Raw genomic sequence first — 18730 nt, forward strand, 5'->3', positions numbered from 1 at the left:
CAGGTGAACAGCTTGAAAGGATCCAAGGCCCAAGGATGAAGCACCCCACTGGAACTGCAGTGCTCTGGTAGCAAGTATAAAGGGGTTCCTGACAGTAGCAACATTTTTTGGAGAAGCTGGTAGATTCTGACCCGCCTGCCCACATGCCAGTTTTAATAGTGGAGGGCCTCTTACATAGGTGCAAATCGCTTGCCCAGCTACCTCCTGCCTCATCAAGTGTTGCTGTACTTGGCTTCTAAGGGAGAGAAGTGGAGAAACCTATCTCCCCTGGCAATGTGCAGGAACCCAAGGAAATGAGTTAAAGAGGTCTGTGTCGGCATTTGTGCATAATACGCAAATAGGCACTCTGCTACAATCTTACAAGCACATTTGCAAAAATATTGTGTAATGAAACAGACCTTGAATGTAATGACCCATGCTGCACTGATGGTGCTGTTTTTGCTTATCTAATTATGTACTATTTATATTGTATGTTTTAGGTGTCTATGACATTATCAATAAATATGGGACAAAGCCTTGCAATGCAAGCTCATTTTTATTTTTATTTTTCTATTCTTGATATACTATAGCTAACAAAAGCTAAATATTGACTGTAATAAATGTTCATCTCCCTCTTTAAAGAATATAACTTTCACAGTAAAGAGAGAATGCAAAGAAATTCTACAGGCAATGTTCAGGAGGTACTAAAAATTAATACTTCAACTTTGTCACCTTTGCTGATCCCAACATGCAGTCATTTCCCTCTACCAGCTTAATCCATTTTCACTTTAATTAAAAGTTTTTGTTGTTTCATATTACTGTTTTGAGACAATGTACACAGAATTTACATGGAAATATCAGTTTTAAAAATATCCCTTATTTTTTAACCTAAGCACAGAGCTATTATTGTCATAATACAAAAGTGATTAATATAATTTGTCTTTGGAGAATCAGCATTGTCAGAAGACATTCTCCCATAACATTTAACAGCTTTTAAAAGTGGACTGAATGAAACGACAAACCATATATTTCTTGTAAACAGATATTCGCATAGGCTGTTATATTATAATTCTAAAAGGAATATTCATACACATTTTAGAAAACAAATGCTACTCCTTGTTTCTTCTTTACATAGATACATGGCTGAAAAAGGTAAGATAGAGGGAGATAGAGAGAGAACGAAAACAGAGAGAGATAGCTTAAGAGAGCATTATTTACAAGTTTGTCATTCTAATAACCTTACTTTATTTATAAAACTTTTGATAATATATTTTCAGGTAAATCACATTTTAAAATACAGTGACCAAATGTATTTAATGTATTGCATTTTATTACTAGGATTTTGGTGGAAAAAATAAAAGAAATATATTCTTTTAGTTGATCCCTTTGATTTGCATTATGTTTATGAAGATGTTGAGAGTACAAAACCTGTAAATGAAAGTAATAAAGGCATATAGTATACAGTACATATAACTCTGGGGTTGATTTATCAAAGGCAAATACTGTAGACTGCACTTTTCAAAGTGCAGTTGCACTCTCCAGGAGTAGTTGCTCCAGAGCTTAGTAAATGAGGTAAAGCTTCACTTCGCAAAGCATACCTGATCACGTTCAAGGAAAATAAAAAAAACAGCATTTGCTTGCACATGATTGGATGATGGAAGTTAGCAGAGCTTCTATTCATTTATTAAGCTCTGCAGCAACTGCTCCTACAGAGTACAACTGCACTTTGCACAGTGCACCGTCAATTTGTTTTTAGTAAATCAACCCCAATGTCACCATCCCATGCCATATAAGATAAGCATCTACAGTAGTTAAAGTACTAACGTAAGCATATGATAGACTGTATTGGTTCACAAATGTTTTTCTAGTGTTATGTTTAAAACAGACCTCTTCTTTCTAATAACCTCTGACCAGGGGCGGACTGACCATTTGGAAACTCGGGCACTGCCCGAGGGCCCGGGGTCAGTAGGGGGCCCCTTGAGATGCCCCTGGTACCTTTGTCATAGCCTTTTTTGAGTTTGGGCAAGGACACAGGGGCCCCATGATCCCCTATTGCCCGGGGGCCCCATGAGTTGTCAGTCTGCCTCTGACACTACAATGTCTCCGGGTTTTAGATGTATGCAGCTGCTCTCCCACCCCTATCAAGACCTTAGCTTATATTAGGACTTGGGAGGGCAAGTAGCTGAAGCACAAATACTCTGTAGTGTTAAAGGTGATAGGGCTGTGGAAGCCTCACATAATCTGCAAGCCTTGTTGATTCAGACCCCAACAGCCCATGCCAGGACCATGGTTAACAGCAGTGCTTGGAGTAGCTGCATGCACCTGGAATGTGTTGGAGGTGTCAGAGGTGATTAAAAAGACCAGGTCTGTTTTCAGAAAAATTGGGGCAAAAACATATACAGCCTAGTTTATGTGAGCACTTTAACTAAAGAAGTGTGGGTTGGTTACAGAGTCTCTTTAAGTCTATTTTATATTGTAATAGTAATAATAATAGCTACAATCAAAAAGGATAATCTATATGAGGACATTGCCTTAGGCCTCATTCACATGGGTGCATGCCCATATGGAAGAAAAATATATTTTACATATATTTTAAAAATATTCTTCCCAAATATATTGACATATATTTGAAATGTCACAATTTTCGCCATATTCAATATATTTCAATATATATATATATATATATATATATATATATATATTGCATGTTGAAATGCATTTTTTATATATTACAAAATATATGAAAAATATTTTTTAAAATATATATTTTTAAATATATTCTTCAGATTTTTTTAACATATAAAAAAGTAATTTTAACATATATTTTTACATATATTTGTAAATGCATTCCAAAAATGTAGATTTATATTTTTAAAGACATAGAATATATTTGAAATGTATATATATATATTTATTGAGAGGGCCAGATTTATCAGCTCAGGAGGCACCAGTGATCCCTGCAGCCATGTGCATCCAGCCTATTTAAATCAATGACAAGTGGATGGCTGAATGGATCTTCATGCACATCTGTGCACATGGCTCAGAACACAGTCTGTCATTCTGAGTTGTACATTGGTCCTACACAGATGAGAAAGCATGGATCTGCCATCTGTCTGTCATTAATTTAAAAGGCAGGCTGTATATGGCTGCACGGACCACCTGTGCCTCTTAGGTGGGTAAATATGGGCCTCTGCACAGGTGTATGGGTCCATAGTCCAAATCTAGTGTTGCAACTAGGCTGTAGTAAGCCTGAGCTCTAATTGGCATTGCTTATGTTTTCATTGAGTTACCCCTAAGTTAAGGATATTTTTGCTTCTGCCTGTTGCAGGGGAGATTTTCTAGAAGGTCAAGTAAGAAGAACAAATATTACTGAGTTTAAATATTTATGTCTCTATCGCAAATCACTAGGAGGTTTTTGCTGGAGTAGAATATAAATATTTGGGATGACATTGCAGAAGGGATCTTGCCTCCTGGGCAATTTCCAATAGAAGGATTGTTGAAGGTCTGTGCCTCCCAGGCCTTCTGCTTTGGAAGGGTCTGTACTGAAAGAATTATGGGCCTAGAAGAGTTGTTCTGCCTAGCTGGAGAACCTAAGGAAGACGCTATACTGTTGCATAGTGTCTTGGAGATCTGGGTACAAACAGCTGCCAGTCAACACTGCAGGGAGTCCTATCTATTCCTTCCAGAGGTACCTGTGATATTTGATGCTGCTCAGCAGTCGGTTTAAGCATATTGCTGATCTCAGCTTGGTGTACATACAGTATCTTATGTTGACTGTTGCTAGAAGAGATGTTTGGAGCCACATTTACCTTTTGGGTATTCTGTGCCCTGGCTCTCTCTCCAGAGTTTATTGTGCTTAATAAAGTGACTGATTCCTTTATCTTACAAAAAAGTCAACAATTCTGCCCTGAGGTTTAAAATTCTAGCCTACTGAGCTGTCTGGGGGTCCTCCTCATCTGGCTAAGGGTAAGGGGGTGCTACACCTATATAAAAATTAGATACTACCTAGCATAACAATGTTCACAAGTATCAGACTAATATACAGTATTTAGCTCTGATTCATCATTTAGTTCTGCAAAGTTATTGCAATATTTCTGATAGTGTTTTTAAATATATATCTATTAATTACATTACTAATTAATTAACATAAATAAAAAAGAGAAAAACATGAAATAAGTACATTTCATATCCATGTGTTACAAACAATTATTTAGTTGGATTTTCATTAAAGATAGACACTGAATATATCACCTAAGCTAATATAATGGGTAGTGTCAGCTTTGAGCAATCTGTAGTCAATTTAAACTCATATTAGTTTAGAGGTAATGAAATATTTTAACCAATATTGCGTAATATATTTTTGATTGTGTAACATAAATGTAAATGTAGGGTACATTTATTATTAGCAGAGAGATTATATATTCTATGAAAGTATACAATTGTAGATATAGTTTGATTCAGTGGCATTACAGATACAATATTCTCTTAATGAATATTAGTCAGCCCCAAATAACAAGTTAAAAGGAAACAGATGCCTGTAGACCATGAGTGGCATCTAGGTGCCAAGGAAATTCCCCCTATTTTTGTAGATATAGAGTTGTCACCTCTCAGAAGCTTCAAAGGGAGGATAGAGCCATTTTGTGTACAGGCCCAACAGGGGACAAAGCTAGTGCACTCTGGAGGCTCCCAAATGTCTATGGCCAGTTGTTTATGTTAAATATCAGAGGAACCTATTTTATCTCTCATGAAAGCTAAAATAGTTGCAGAAAGATAAAAATAATTCCTTCTGATTATGCACATTTTGGGGTTCGTGTTCATGTAAAATGGCTTGTGTAGAATAGGATCCAAAAGAAATCCCCAAAACAGTAATATAATGCCTAATCATGACAGCCAAGTGGTGATTGGGCTTGTTGTGATTGGACTGATGCACTGGTGTTGAAAATCCTACCCTTCACCCAGCCATTGGAATCGTTCATGGCCCATTTAACCCTATTCACTTTGGAACACAGAACCATCATGTGGGCTGCGAAGGGAACATTCCTCATAAATGATTTGTCAAAGGTCCAGCTCACATCCATATTCCAATAAATTGAGGATCATGGAATATGAACAGTACGATTTGCACAGAGCTGGTTTGAGACTGGTGAATTGCGACTTTCTGGAGTGCTCCTGTCACATGATAAGCCTTGATTAATTTTATTTCTGTTTTTTTATCCCTTTTATTTTCATAGCGAATAGTCAATCTGTGTATATCCTTTTGTCTTTCTTGTATATTTTTGTAATTCTTTTTTTCTTTGTATATATTTTATGCCCTGTCCACTTTTGGGATATTAGAGTATACAATTATTTAGTGGCTTCTGTGTGCTAAGCTAGAACTCATATCCCTAGACAGATTGTTGCAATTTATTGTCTATGTGCTTGGTCTAAACGGCTACCAAGAATTGAATGCCTGATGTGTGGATGTGCGTGGAGAGTGGGAAGCATGATTAACACAGGAATTCTAGCTCATAGGATAGCTTGAGGAACCCTAGAAGTGCATGCCCATTTCTAGACTGCTCCCCAACCCTAAGAGTACACCAGATTGTGTATAAGATTTGTATCTGCTTGTGTGTGGTCAACCAGCTAGAATGGAGTGGAGTTTCCTTATAGTGGTGGCCAGGGGTAGTACAGACTGTGAACAGGGTATCACAGCCAGTTTTATTGCTCAAAGTAAGCTCCCTCTCATTCCCTCCTACCCCAGTCAAGGTCCTCACCTTGGTTAATTAGCCACCACAGGCTTGCTTTTCTTGACAGATTGTACCATATAACAATTTGATATGGTTTATAGGCATGAATCACATATTTTATAGTGTTAAGGCTATGGCTGTCCAACACCATACTCATCGAGTAACACATTACTGGTCTGGACGTTTGGGCATATTCAGCATCTTTAATGCTTTAATGATCATTTTAATTCATAGTTTTGTGCTAGTTACAGAAACCATGAAACCGCCAAAGAAATACGTCCTTGTAAGGATCTAGCAGCATCAGTTTAGAGATGGTCTGAGGGTATGTCTATGTCCAAATGCAAATCCAGGGCAAAGTGACAGGTTCTCTTGAAATCTTTACCCCTCCCCACCTCCTATTTGCTTTATAAAAGTGCTTGTAAGCATGAAATGCATTAAATTCATGTCCTGTGCCATTAATAAATTAATATGTTTTCTACAGTCCTGATGTTTGGTGAATCCTTCTTACTGTTGCTATGTATCCCCTGGTAAGACAAACATAATCAGAAACCAATCAATGTTACATAGTTACATACAGGTGAAACTCGAAAATTTAGAATATTGTGCAAAAGTTCATTTATTTCAGTAATGCAACTTAAAAGGTGAAACTAATATATCAGATAGACTCATTACATGCAAAGCAAGATAGTTCAAGCTGTGATTTGTCATCATTGTGATGATTATGGCTTACAGCTCATGAAAACCCCAAATCCACAATCTCAGAAAATTAGAACATTGTGACAAGGTGCAATATTCTCGGCTCAAAGTGTCCCACTCTAATCAGCTAATTAAGCCACAACACCTGCAAAGGGTTCCTGAGCCTTTAAATGGTCTCTCAGTCTGGTTCAGTAGGAATCACAATCATGGTAAAGACTGCTGACCTGACAGTTGTGTAGAAAACCATCATTGACACCCTCCATTAGGAGGGAAAGCCTCAAAAGGTAATTGCAAAAGAGGTTGGATGTTCCCAAAGTGCTGTATCAAAGCACATTAATAGAAAGTTATGTGGAAGGGAAAAGTGTGGAAGAAAAAGGTGCACAAGCAGCAGGGATGACCGCAGCCTGGAGAGGATTGTCAGGAAAAGGCCATTCAAAAGTGTTGGGGACTTTCACAAGGAGTGGACTGAGGCTGGAGTCAGTGCATCAAGAGCCTCCACACACAGACGGATCCTGGACATGGGCTTCAAATGTCGTATTCCTCTCGTCAAGCTGCTCCTGAACAACAAACAATGTCAGAAGCGTCTTACCTTGGCTAAAGAAAAACAGACCTGGTCTGTTGCTCAGTGGTCCAAAGTCCTCTTTTCTGATGAGAGCAAAGTTTGCATCTCATTTGGAAACCAAGGACCCAGAGTATGGAGGAAGAATGGAGAGGCACACACTGCAAGATGCTTGAAGTCCAATATGAAGTTTCCACAGTCTGTGTTGATTTGGGGAGCCATGTCATCTGCTGGTGTTGGTCCACTGTGCTTCATTAAGTCCAGGGCCAACGCAGCTGTCTACCAGGTGAGCTTTATGGGGATGCTGACTTCATTTTCCAGCAGGACTTGGCACCTGCCCACACTGCCAAAAGCACCAAAATCTAATTCAATGACAGTGGGATTACTGTGCTTGATTGGCCAGCAAACTCTTCTGACCTGAACCTCATAGAGAATCTATGGGGCATTGCCAAGAGAAAGATGAGAGACATGAGACCGAACAATGCAGAAGAGCAGAAGGCCACTATTGAAGCATCCTGGTCTTCCATAACACCTCAGCAGTGCCACAGGCTGATAGCTTCCATGCCACGCCGCATTGAGGCAGTAATTGCTGCAAAAGGGGCCCAAACCAAGTACTGAGGTATACTTTTCAGAGGTCCAATATTGTTCTATGTACACTCCTTGTTTTATTGATTGCATGTAATATTCTAATTTTCTGAGATTGTGGATTTGGGGTTTTCATGAGCTGTAAGCCATAATCATCACAATTATGACAAATCACAGCTTGAACTATCTTGCTTTGCATGTAGTGAGTCTATCTCATATATTGGTTTCACCTTTTAAGTTGCATTACTGAAATAAATGAACTTTTGCACGATATTCTAATTTTTTCAAGTTTCACCTGTAGTTAGTTAGGTTGAAAAAAGACACTAGTCCATCTAGTTCAACCAACTAGAAAAATATTTTTAAAAAAACATAAATGTAGTACTATAAGTTGATCCAGAGGAAGGCGAACCCCAATAAAGTATGATCCAATTCACTCCGGTGGGGGAAAAAACTCCTTCCTTATTCCCCAGGAGGAAATCAATTTGCCCCTAGTGTTATGGGTGTGAGATCTAGGATCCACCTAAGGTTCAACAGGGTTTATAACCATTTGCCCTCCATCACATGACACAGTGTTTGGACTTAGTGATTGTATGCTCTTTCCCAAACACTGCACCCTGGGAGGAAGGTCACATGCTCCCTCAAACCCGAAAGTACTGGGTATTTTAAACAGCTCAAATACACACATGGAGTGGTGTGAAGAGCAGCAAAGTGGAGTACAATTTGGTGATCAAAAAACTTGTGAATTTACCCTGAATGATCAAAGTGATAGATCCTCTTTCAGATACTGTGTAACAAAGCTATTCAAATTTATTTTTAACAAATTGGAAACATAGTACTAGTAGATCACACTATATACAGTATTGATATGTGTTAAAGCATGATTACCGTATTTAAATTTTTGACAGAAGACAGAAAAGTCTATACTGCATATTTTTAATATGATGTATATGTTGTTTCATTTATTTTGACACTTCTGTCTCTTTTATTGTTGATTTAATTTAGTAAATGCAACCCAAACACATAATGGAGCAGAGGAACCAAACTAGTGTGACCTTTTTTATAATTCAAGGGATTTCAGATCTGCCTGAACTACAAACTCTGATCTTCTTTCTTGTGTTGTTCATTTATCTATGCTCCCTTGGTATTAACATGACCATTTTTCTGCTGGTCTATCTGGATCATCAACTTCACACACCAATGTACTTCCTCTTGGCCAATTTGTCTATCTTGGATATGTTTTCCACCACTGTCGCTCTTCATAAAATTCTTATTGGCTTTATGATTGGGGACAACACAATTTCTTATGGCGCTTGCCTTTCTGAAATGTATATTTATGGATTTTTGATTTGTGATGAGTTGTTGATTCTTACGGCCATGAGCTATGATCGCTATGTGGCTATTTGTAAGCCTTTGCAGTACCATTTGGTTATGAACCATAAAATATGTATTTTGTTGGCAACTGTCTGTTGGCTTTTGGGCATTTTAGAGGCTATTCCTTACATAGTAATATTGTCAGGTTTCACATGTTATACGTCAAATGTAATAAATCATTTCTTTTGTGATCTTGTGCCACTCGTTAAACTTTCCTGCAGTGATACCACTGCTATGGATATTGTGTGCTTTGCAGATGGATTCCTTCTAATCGGTTTTACCCCCTTTATGTTAACATTTATTTCTTACATTTTTATTATTTCTAGTATACTTAGGATCTCTTCTAATATTGGCAGAAGGAAAGCTTTTTATACATGTTCTTCACATTTAATTGTAGTCATACTTCTTTATTCATCTCTTTTCTCCCAGTACTTAAGGCCAGCTTCACTGAGCACCGCAAAATCCATGATGTTTTTCTCTTTATATAACACAGCTGCACTACCTGTCTTAAACCCTCTGATCTACAGCTTTAAAATTAAAGATGTAAAGTCAGCAATGATGCGAAGTGCAAACTGGTTTAAATTTTGTAAGTGACTAATACAATTCTCACAACGCTTTATTTTATGGAACTTCAACAAAGACACAAATAAAGATCATGCTCACCATGTTGGATATAATAATGGGTGACGAGTATAAAAAAATAAGTTTTGATTGAAGTCAAACACATATGGTTTTCTTTTTTTTTTTTCCTTTTTCTTTTCCAAATCCTTAACCTCCTTGGCGGTATGATTCTTTCCGATTTTTTTGTGCTGAAAGCGGTACCATTTTTTGCATGGAAATATGTAGTTTTTTATTGTAGGCTGTAATTTTTAGGAATAACTCACTGAAATCTGTTTGAACAACAGTCTATTAAACATCCCGGGTAGGATAAAATTTGAAACACGAAATCATAAATTATAATTTAATAAATAATCATAAAAAATAATAATATAATTATAAATTTAATTCAATAATATAATCAAACCAAAAACACTGAAATTTGAAATACAGAGGCAAATTCGCACATCGCTGAGCAAAGTCGCAAAATCGTTTTCAGTGTCTGATGACGCATTTCCCCACGAATCGTTATCACTCAATTCTGCAAGTGGTTCTGATTTACTATCGCTGTTCTAAAACCGCTTTTGACGTAAAGGGGCGCTTTTTGGACGCCATGGACTTTTCTAAGTTTCCAGGCAGAAAGAACATTCAAAATGCAGGCAGGGCACAGGACAAAGCAGTAGGGACAAAATATATGTGAAATGCATTGAAACAGCAATGACAGCAAAAATGACATTTTTTACAAATTTCAAATTTTCCGCCCGTACGTCCCGGCGTCACAGGGACCAGAACACAGAAGCCGGATGCTGGCATCGGCCGGAGGAGATGGCCGGGGACGCTGCAGGGGACACATCGCGGGAGCGAAGCACAAGGTAAGTGCTGCAGGGACCCCCAGAGCAACGCTGCATGGTAAGCCTGAGTGTAGCTCGGGGTTACAGCTCTTGGTATAGAAATTTTACCCCGAGCTACTCGGGATTACCGCTAAGGAGGTTAAATGAACCCATTTCCTCCCTTACCATTTTATCCATCAATTGTGCATCTTCCTTCTTAATCCACTTCCCTGTGATGCCTTCTTTACCCGGGAGAAAAAACTCTGTAGACCCTAAGGGCATTAACAGTGAATTAAATTCCCATCCCTTCTGTCTGTGCAATATATCCCAAACTCTTAAAACATTTAATGTGAACCAACTTGTGCTCTCTGTTAATCCTCATATTGTGTGGGCACCCATATAATCCTACTTAAATTAGTTTTACTTAGTACATTTTCAATTTTAACCCAGCTTTTCCCTTTTGCATTATGCGTCCAGTCAAAAATTGTCGCCAATATTACCAAGTTATAGTATCTTAGTGAAATCTGATACTCTCAATCTGCCTTTCTCTTTATTTCTACTTAAAATTTCATAACCTATTCTTGTTTTTTTATTCCTCCAAATATGTCTTGTTATCATTTTTTAAATTATTTTAAAATATGCTTCTGGGAGTTTAATTGGTATCATTTGAAATTTATATAAGATTTTTGGAACAATCACCATTTTTATCAGATTTATATGACCTATCCATGATGGGGTTCCTCCTCCTAGTTTCCTTAGTTCATCCTTAATGTCATTTAACAATGGAATATAGTTTGATTTATATAACAAACACATATGGTATGACCAACTTTAAACGTGTTTAGGGAGAACATTGATAGCAAACTTAATTCTGATAATAGCCTGGGCTAGACTGGGCTAAACTAGAAAGCATTTAGAAAGAAGGGAACAGTGACATACTACTTATTTAATGTATTAACCCTACCTGAGTTTTAGTTTAATTTTAGTAAATTTTTCCCTTAAATACAGGTCCCTCTTTCCCTATAAAGCCCTTCCACTTAGTTGTCCATAATGGACAAGGTTCCTATAGGAGTTAAATAAAAAAAATCTACTGAGCATGGTAGAACTGAATGAGACACTTAGGGGGTCTATTTCTAAAAAATTTGATATGCAATGTATGCGATTGCAACAAATAATACCAGCATGGTTGTAATAAGTGTGCAATATTCATTTCTAGTTGCTGCCTTTTGCTAGGCAAATGTAACATTTCTTAAAGTGATTGTAAACCTCTGAAATGAAATATGAGCAAAGCATATCACTATATGGTATGTATTTATCTCAGTCCATAGCAAGTGTAATTTCTCTCTGCTGCTTTGCTCCTCTATTGTCTGCACGATTAATTTCTGACAAGTTTTCCTGACACCAAGAGACAAAAAGGTGACAGAGGAGGGACCTCCAGCCTATGAATGATAGCCTTGGCTATGTTCTTGTGTGCTGTGTGAAGGGGGCGTGTCCCTTCCATCCAATCACCTCTCAGCTCTCCTCACTGAGCTCTGCAGAGTGTAAATTCAGGTCCCCACCCTCTGATTTCTGAAAGCTCATAAAGTATGTGACAAATAAAGTATATACATGTAAAAGTGTAACTGTGAATGCTTTATTGTCCTCTTATCAAAACTCCAGTGTGGCACAATACAAATGAAGAAATCACACGTGTACCGCCTATATGTGAATTGTGCCCTCACCTCCAAATTATGACCCTCATAAACATAGGTCACAATGTGCATAGGATATTCCTCTCCAGGGATACCCAATAGGTCAGATGTCACTCTACTAGGTTTGGACACTTCCAGCCTCTCATATATGTATTCCCCTTTAAGAGGGTGTCCACTTTTTCACTGCAATAGGCTCAAAAGTACATAGGAAACCTTATTGTGCTGTAATTTAAACAACTTTTTTTTATTAAAGTAATTGCACTCACATAAAATAAAAAGCAATGTCGCATTCATATAAAGGAATCTGAATACTGCAAATTACTCTTGGAACTCCATTTCCAGTTTTGGTACATGGTGGCATCTCATGGCTCCACCAAACGCATTGTGTCACTTACCATGTGACTTCATCAGGGGTATTTCCCACCACCCATCCTTTTTTTATTAAATTCCCCCTTGTCTATTATCCTAGAAAATGAACATTTTTAATGTGAAAAATTAATCTCTCATTGATTTAAAAAAGGTTCAGGTTTGGTACAGAGGGCAGTGCAGCTCATTCCTAATTGTTAATTATTACTGCAGCAATTTTAAAATACTACACACTTTCACTAACACAGAAGTGTATAGCTTTCAAGAGGTGTATACAGAGGCATATTTGTTGTGAGGCAAACACGGCATTTGCCTAGGGCGGCACTTTTCAGGGGGGGTTCAGCTGCGCCGCCACCCCCCCTTTCCTACGGAGCTGACACAGGACAGGGGCTGCCACCAGATCTGTAGCTCAGGGAAAGCACACAAGCAGAGAGGAGGAGCCGAGCAGAGTGAGGGAGCAGCCGGAAATGTTGAAGAAGAGTAGAGAGGCTGGAAACAGCTGATCGGTAAGGTAAGTGTATGTGCCGTGCGGCCGAGATCTGGGCAGAGCAGATGGTGCTGCTGCAGCCAGGTATGCTGGCTGGGGATGGGAGAGGGAGCCCAGGCTGGAGCGGGGGACAGCAATGTATGCATCATTGATGTCAGTGGGAGTAATAGTGCCCCATCATTAGTGTTCGTGTTGGAGGAATAATGCTACCTCATTGGTGTCACTGACACCAATGATGTAGCATTATTCCTCCAACACTAACACCAATGATGGGGCACTATTCCTCCCACTGACACCAATGATGGGGCACTATTCCACCCACTGACACCAATGATGGGGCACTATTCCACCCACTGACACCAATGATGGGGCACTATTCCTCCCACTGACACCAATGATGGGGCACTATTCCACCCACTGACACCAATGATGGGGCACTATTCCTCCCACTGACACCAATGATGGGGCACTATTCCTCCCACTGACACCAATGATGGGGCACTATTCCTCCCACTGACACCAGTGATGGGGCACTATTCCTCCCACTGATACCAGTGATGGGGCACTATTCCCTCCCACTGACACCAGTGATGGGGCTCTATTCTTCCACTGACACCAATGATGGGGCAATATTCCTCCTACTGACACCGATAATGGAATAAAATAAGAGGTGGTGCTCTAATAGGAAGAGGTGGAGCCTAAAGAGGAAGGGGTGGATCTTAAACAGCAAGGGGTGGAACAAATTTAGATGCGGGGGGGTGCCCGATTTTAGTCTTGCCAAGGGTAGCACAAAACATGGCACATTTATATACATCTGGATAATACCTGGTAGGTAAGAACTAAGGAGTAATGTAAAACAAATAAAGTTCACTACTGCATCAGCTACCTATAGGACTGGCATTGCTAATATTTTTTCTACACTGATACACATTTACATTTAAAAGTTGAGGGTGTTCCTTTAAGTTAAGTTGGATATGTGCTTACCTTCTCCCTTGTCAAAGAAAACAATATGTGATATAACTACTGATAGCTAGTGGATGAAATCTTAAAAATTTAAAGAATACTGTATATTTCATATAAATGCTTTTGTTCTCCTCTTTTGTGCTCAGGGGGATTATGAAACAGATGTACGTATGCAGTGCATGGCTTCGGAGAATGATAGCCCTCAGACTCTCCCTTGACATTAATGCTTTCAATGGACTTAGCTTCTTTGGTTTTAAAATGGAACTTCACCCAAAAGGGGAAGTTCTCTTGTTCTGCCTCCTCCCTCCCTCCCTTCTCTACCACCAGGACCATTCACAAAATACAGCACGGCTCGCACATGCACAGTGGGAAGCTGGCTGTGAAGCCACAAGGAGTCACAGCCGACTTCTCTGAGTAAACATGCTGGTGCCAGGGACCTAAAGACTGGTGAAGAACCAGATACATGTCCTTTTTATTAAATTATGAATTCATATTTTTCGGGGGGGGGGGGGGGAATTTAAGCTACTCTTTAAGCATCACATATATATCCATATGGATGCCCAGGGAGTAAATTGCTTAGCCTGTATCTGAGGTCTAACTGATAACTGATAAATCTTAATACAAGGATGGGCTACCACAGATACAACAACATTTACAATGTGAAGAGGAAGCAAACTTTAGAAACAAAACATTACCAGCCGGTGGGTTTTTTTTTTTTGGTAGAAGAAAATGTATCATTTCCCTCATGCCAAAAAAAAAACTCTTCTATTTACCTACTTGGTTTTTTTTTACACTGATTGCAGCACATGCACAGTATACAGTCCTGGCATCAGAAAATTAGAAATTGAGCTTGGTGTTAAGATTATGTAACTCAAGCACCCCTTGGGCAGAAGTCACATCATTGGTTCCTGCCTAATGGGTGGAGCAAGAAGATGGTGAACCTGTAAGAAGAGGGTTTATGTGGGAAGCTTGGACCTCACATTGCTGGAGGAGAGCACACCCAGAGGTAAGTGTTTCAATATGTACTCCTCACCTGTACCCCCTTTAAGGTATTAAAAGCATTTTACCAAATCTGAATTTGGAAAACAGTACTCTTAAATACAGCAGTTCACCAATTAAACAAAATCACCTGTTTTCAGATATTTTGTAATGATATATTTATTTAAAAGTTCTTGTAGAGCGTGTACAGGTATATGACAGTGTCAAAAGCATCATACCTGGAGCCAAAATGCTTTTTTTATTGTTTTATATATTACAATGTTTTAATCACTTTTTTTTCAAATCATTATTATCTAAAGTCTTCATTATAAAATAAAATTGTATGTCAAAATGGTAGTAAACTCAGTTTTTTTAATTGTACCTACAGGTAAGCTTATAATAAAGATCCCCTGTATGTAAAATGAATTTATCCTAAACATGTACCGTTTAGGAGATATTCTCTCTTTTCTTTTTTTCCCAAAAAAAGTTTTTATTTTGAAATAAGAAAGGCATAACAAGTCATATACGGATACGGAACACAGTCCGCGCATAAACATCTGTCTTAATCTCCCGTAGCGCAGACGGGCCATAAGTTGTTTATTTAAAGTGTGAATTACCCTGAGACAAAATATCACAGTATAGCAGTTGAATGAACTAGACCAGTAAAAGTACTGATTATGATAGGTAGTCTAGAGAATTATTGTGGATGCAGCTCTAATGAGTAGGGATTACTCAAATAATGGGACTATGAAGCGTAGTACAATATATCATCTGAAGGCGTGCAGTTCTTCTGTGTCCGTAGCCGGGAAATGTAGGGTTCTTATTGTAAAAGACAATCATACCTATATGTGAAAGGACACTCTGTCCCTCATAAAAGATATAGTTACTTGTAGAAGAAAAAGGTGTGAAGGAAAGAAGGAAAGGAAAAGAGAAAGGCGCATCAGGTGAAAAGAAGTGGGAAGAGTAGCATCATAGAAGGAAGGGGAGAAAAAAAAAAAGGGGTGGAGGGGGTCAAATAATAAATAGTGGCTGTTAACCAATCATATCATGGAACATTATTTATGGTAACGTAGATTATACCTTTATGTAAGATATAGTCCGGGTAGACTCAGTCTATGGAGCAATTCTAGAGGTGAGAGCTCTAAAGGTTTTTTGTGTCCTTGGATCTCGTCTCATTCATTCATAGAAAGACGATAAATACTGGTGGTTTGAAAGTGTTTCCAACAAGCCCAAGTCTTCCTGAATCTCTCTGGGTGTTCTTTTGCCACTGAAATCAGCTCCTCCATCTCCGCAATCCTGATGACCCTAAGAAACCACTCTCGTACAGTGGGAACCTGTTTTGATCGCCAGTGAACAGGGATACACTGTTTTGCCGCGTTTATCATGTGCAAGGCAAGAGACTTACGATAAGTCCGAAAAGGAAGTGAGGAGTGGTGGAGTAAAAAGGATAAGGTAAATCGTGCGGTATTTATTTTTAAATTGAGCCGTATAAAGCATTAAACAGATCACGTGGAAACAAACAGAATAAAATGCCACTGGACACTGAAAATGGCGGCATGTAAGCCCCCACCCAATGCGTTTCATGTGCACGCACGTCTTCAGGGGATACGTCTATATGCAATTTCTTTGCCCATATTATGATCTTTGCATACTGTCATATTTTGGTTGCATAATCACATATTGATGCACTTTAATGTCTATGTTCACTTATTCAGTTTTTTACTTGACTTATCATATTTTAATGTTTTTTTATTATTGATGCAATGCATTTTCTTTGAGTTCATTTCATTATAAGGTTAGTGTGTCACCTTTTGTGCTAGTCACTCTCGCCAGTGCTTGCTTGTTTTCTTACTGAACAAACATATTTACCTGAGTTTAACATGAGAACGGCTTTCTGTATCAGCTTGAGCAGCAGCAGTCTGGCTGGGAAAAGAGGGGAAGCATAAGGAGCCAATCAGGTATGTACATGGGGTGATGAGGATTATGCTAAAAAGAGGAGAAAAGTGAGCAGATGGATGAGCCCATTGCTCAGTCACATGTTTCTCCATACTTAGAAGCACAGGACAGTTTTACCAGCTCCAACAGAGAAATCCATGGCAAGGTGAGAGTATCAGCTGGTTGAGGGGAATCCCTCTGTAAAAACACTATTGGTTTGCTCTCAAAGAGAAAAGAGTCAGTGTCTCTTTAAAGTACAGCTAAAGACTCCTTCATGACAGTCTAAACAAGTCCCAAATCCAATTATTATCCTTTTATCTTTTTGACTGAGCCAAATCATCCTTCATTTGTGTTTCCCCCTCCCAAATACTGCAGCTCACATTTGGAGCATTTCAGCAATAGAGGAAGTGCTGCCAATCCAGAGAGGGCAGAATTAGGTCTGGTAAGGTGCCAATTGACAAACTATAGCTTGTGCTGAATCGCTACACCCCCCGCAACATTTTGTTCATCTCACTGTTGTGCAAGTAGGCACAGCCTACATGAGAATGGCAACTGTGCTACTAATTCAGGAACAGTGCAGCATTGTTGCCATACCATCAGATGAAGCTGCACTAAGTGGCCTTCAGTGGCAGGCTCATTGGGTATTTGTTGGAACTTGCAGATGAAACAATAATAAAGTGCTGCAATACATATATATAGTATACAGAGGGGGAGGGGACCAATAAGTTGAGATGCCCAACCTAGAGTTGAGCTTTCAGTCCCGTGTTTATATTGAGCACCCAGGGTTCTCCTCAAAACAGATGCTCTCTTCTGTGAAAAATTTGACCACCTTCCATCCTCAGAAAGCTCCTTTTATTCTGATAACTGTAATAGAAGACCTCAATATTAAAGCTGTGCATGCATGTAATTGTGTACAATTGTACTTTAGAAACATTGACTTTACTTCAGGTTCCCTTTAAATTAACAAAGAGAAACCAAGCTTTCTTCTTTAAACACACAGACAGTGGTCAGATAAATGGGATCAAATGGAACAAGGCAATCAGACCATGGTGACATTTTTCATTATCAAAGGAATCTCAGACATTCCAGAGCTGAAGGCTCCACTCTTCCTTCTGGTTCTTCTTATTTATCTCTTCACTATTGGCGGAAACATAACCATTCTCCTGCTGGTTTGCCTACATCACCGTCTCCACACTCCAATGTATTTTTTCTTGGTAAATCTATCCATGATCGATATGTGCTCTACAACTGTCTCTCTGCACAAGATCCTTCTCATAGGTCTAACTGGGAATCACAACATTTCATATCTCAGCTGCATAGCCCAAATCTATTTCTTTGGAAGATTTGTTAGTGACGAACTGCTGTTACTTACTGCCATGGGCTATGACAGATATGTTGCCATCTGTAGTCCCTTGAGATACACAGTTATCATGAATCACAGAACCTGCACTCTTCTGGCTTCTGTCTGTTGGGCTCTTGGATTTGTAGAAATTATCCCATATGCTGGTTTGGTGACTTATTTTTCCTGTTACAGATCCAACATAGTAAACCACTTCTTCTGTGACCTTGTGCCAGTCATAAAACTCTCTTGCAGCAATACTTCTGCTCTGGAGACTTTGTTCATTGTTGAAGGGGCAGTCCTGATAGCTCCTGGGCCTCTCTTATTAACTGTTCTATCCTACATTTTTATTATCGCCACCATACTAAAGATTCATTCCAGCATAGGAAGACGTAAAGCTTTCTACACATGTTCCTCACACCTTACAGTTGTCATCCTTCTCTATACTACCTTAATCTACCAGTACTTGAGGCCCATTTCAGCAGACAGTTTAGAGTACAATAAGTTGCTCTCCTTATTTAACACGGCTGCTGTCCCCATACTAAACCCTCTCATTTACAGCCTGAAAAACAAAGATTTGAAGTCAGCTTTCAGAAAAAGTTTTCAGTTTTTGGGAGTTAAAAAATAA

The 18730-nt window shown here is 38.9% G+C and overlaps 2 protein-coding genes across 2 annotated transcripts; both read left to right on the forward strand.

Annotated features, from left to right (window-relative positions):
* The first annotated feature begins 8568 nt into the window (after positions 1–8568).
* LOC149460266 (olfactory receptor 5V1-like) lies at positions 8569–9510 on the forward strand. The gene has a single exon (XM_089679883.1). It carries the CDS (start codon positions 8569–8571, stop codon positions 9508–9510), a length of 942 nt encoding a protein of 313 aa, XP_089536009.1.
* An 8278-nt stretch (positions 9511–17788) lies between these two features.
* Positions 17789–18730, forward strand: LOC149460267 (olfactory receptor 5V1-like). The gene has a single exon (XM_089679884.1). It carries the CDS (start codon positions 17789–17791, stop codon positions 18728–18730), a length of 942 nt encoding a protein of 313 aa, XP_089536010.1.

The sequence above is a fragment of the Staurois parvus genome, unplaced genomic scaffold (genome assembly GCF_062004578.1).
Source record: "Staurois parvus isolate SC_StPar_1 unplaced genomic scaffold, SC_StPar_1.0 ptg000232l, whole genome shotgun sequence".
NCBI classification, from domain to species: Eukaryota; Metazoa; Chordata; class Amphibia; order Anura; family Ranidae; genus Staurois; species Staurois parvus.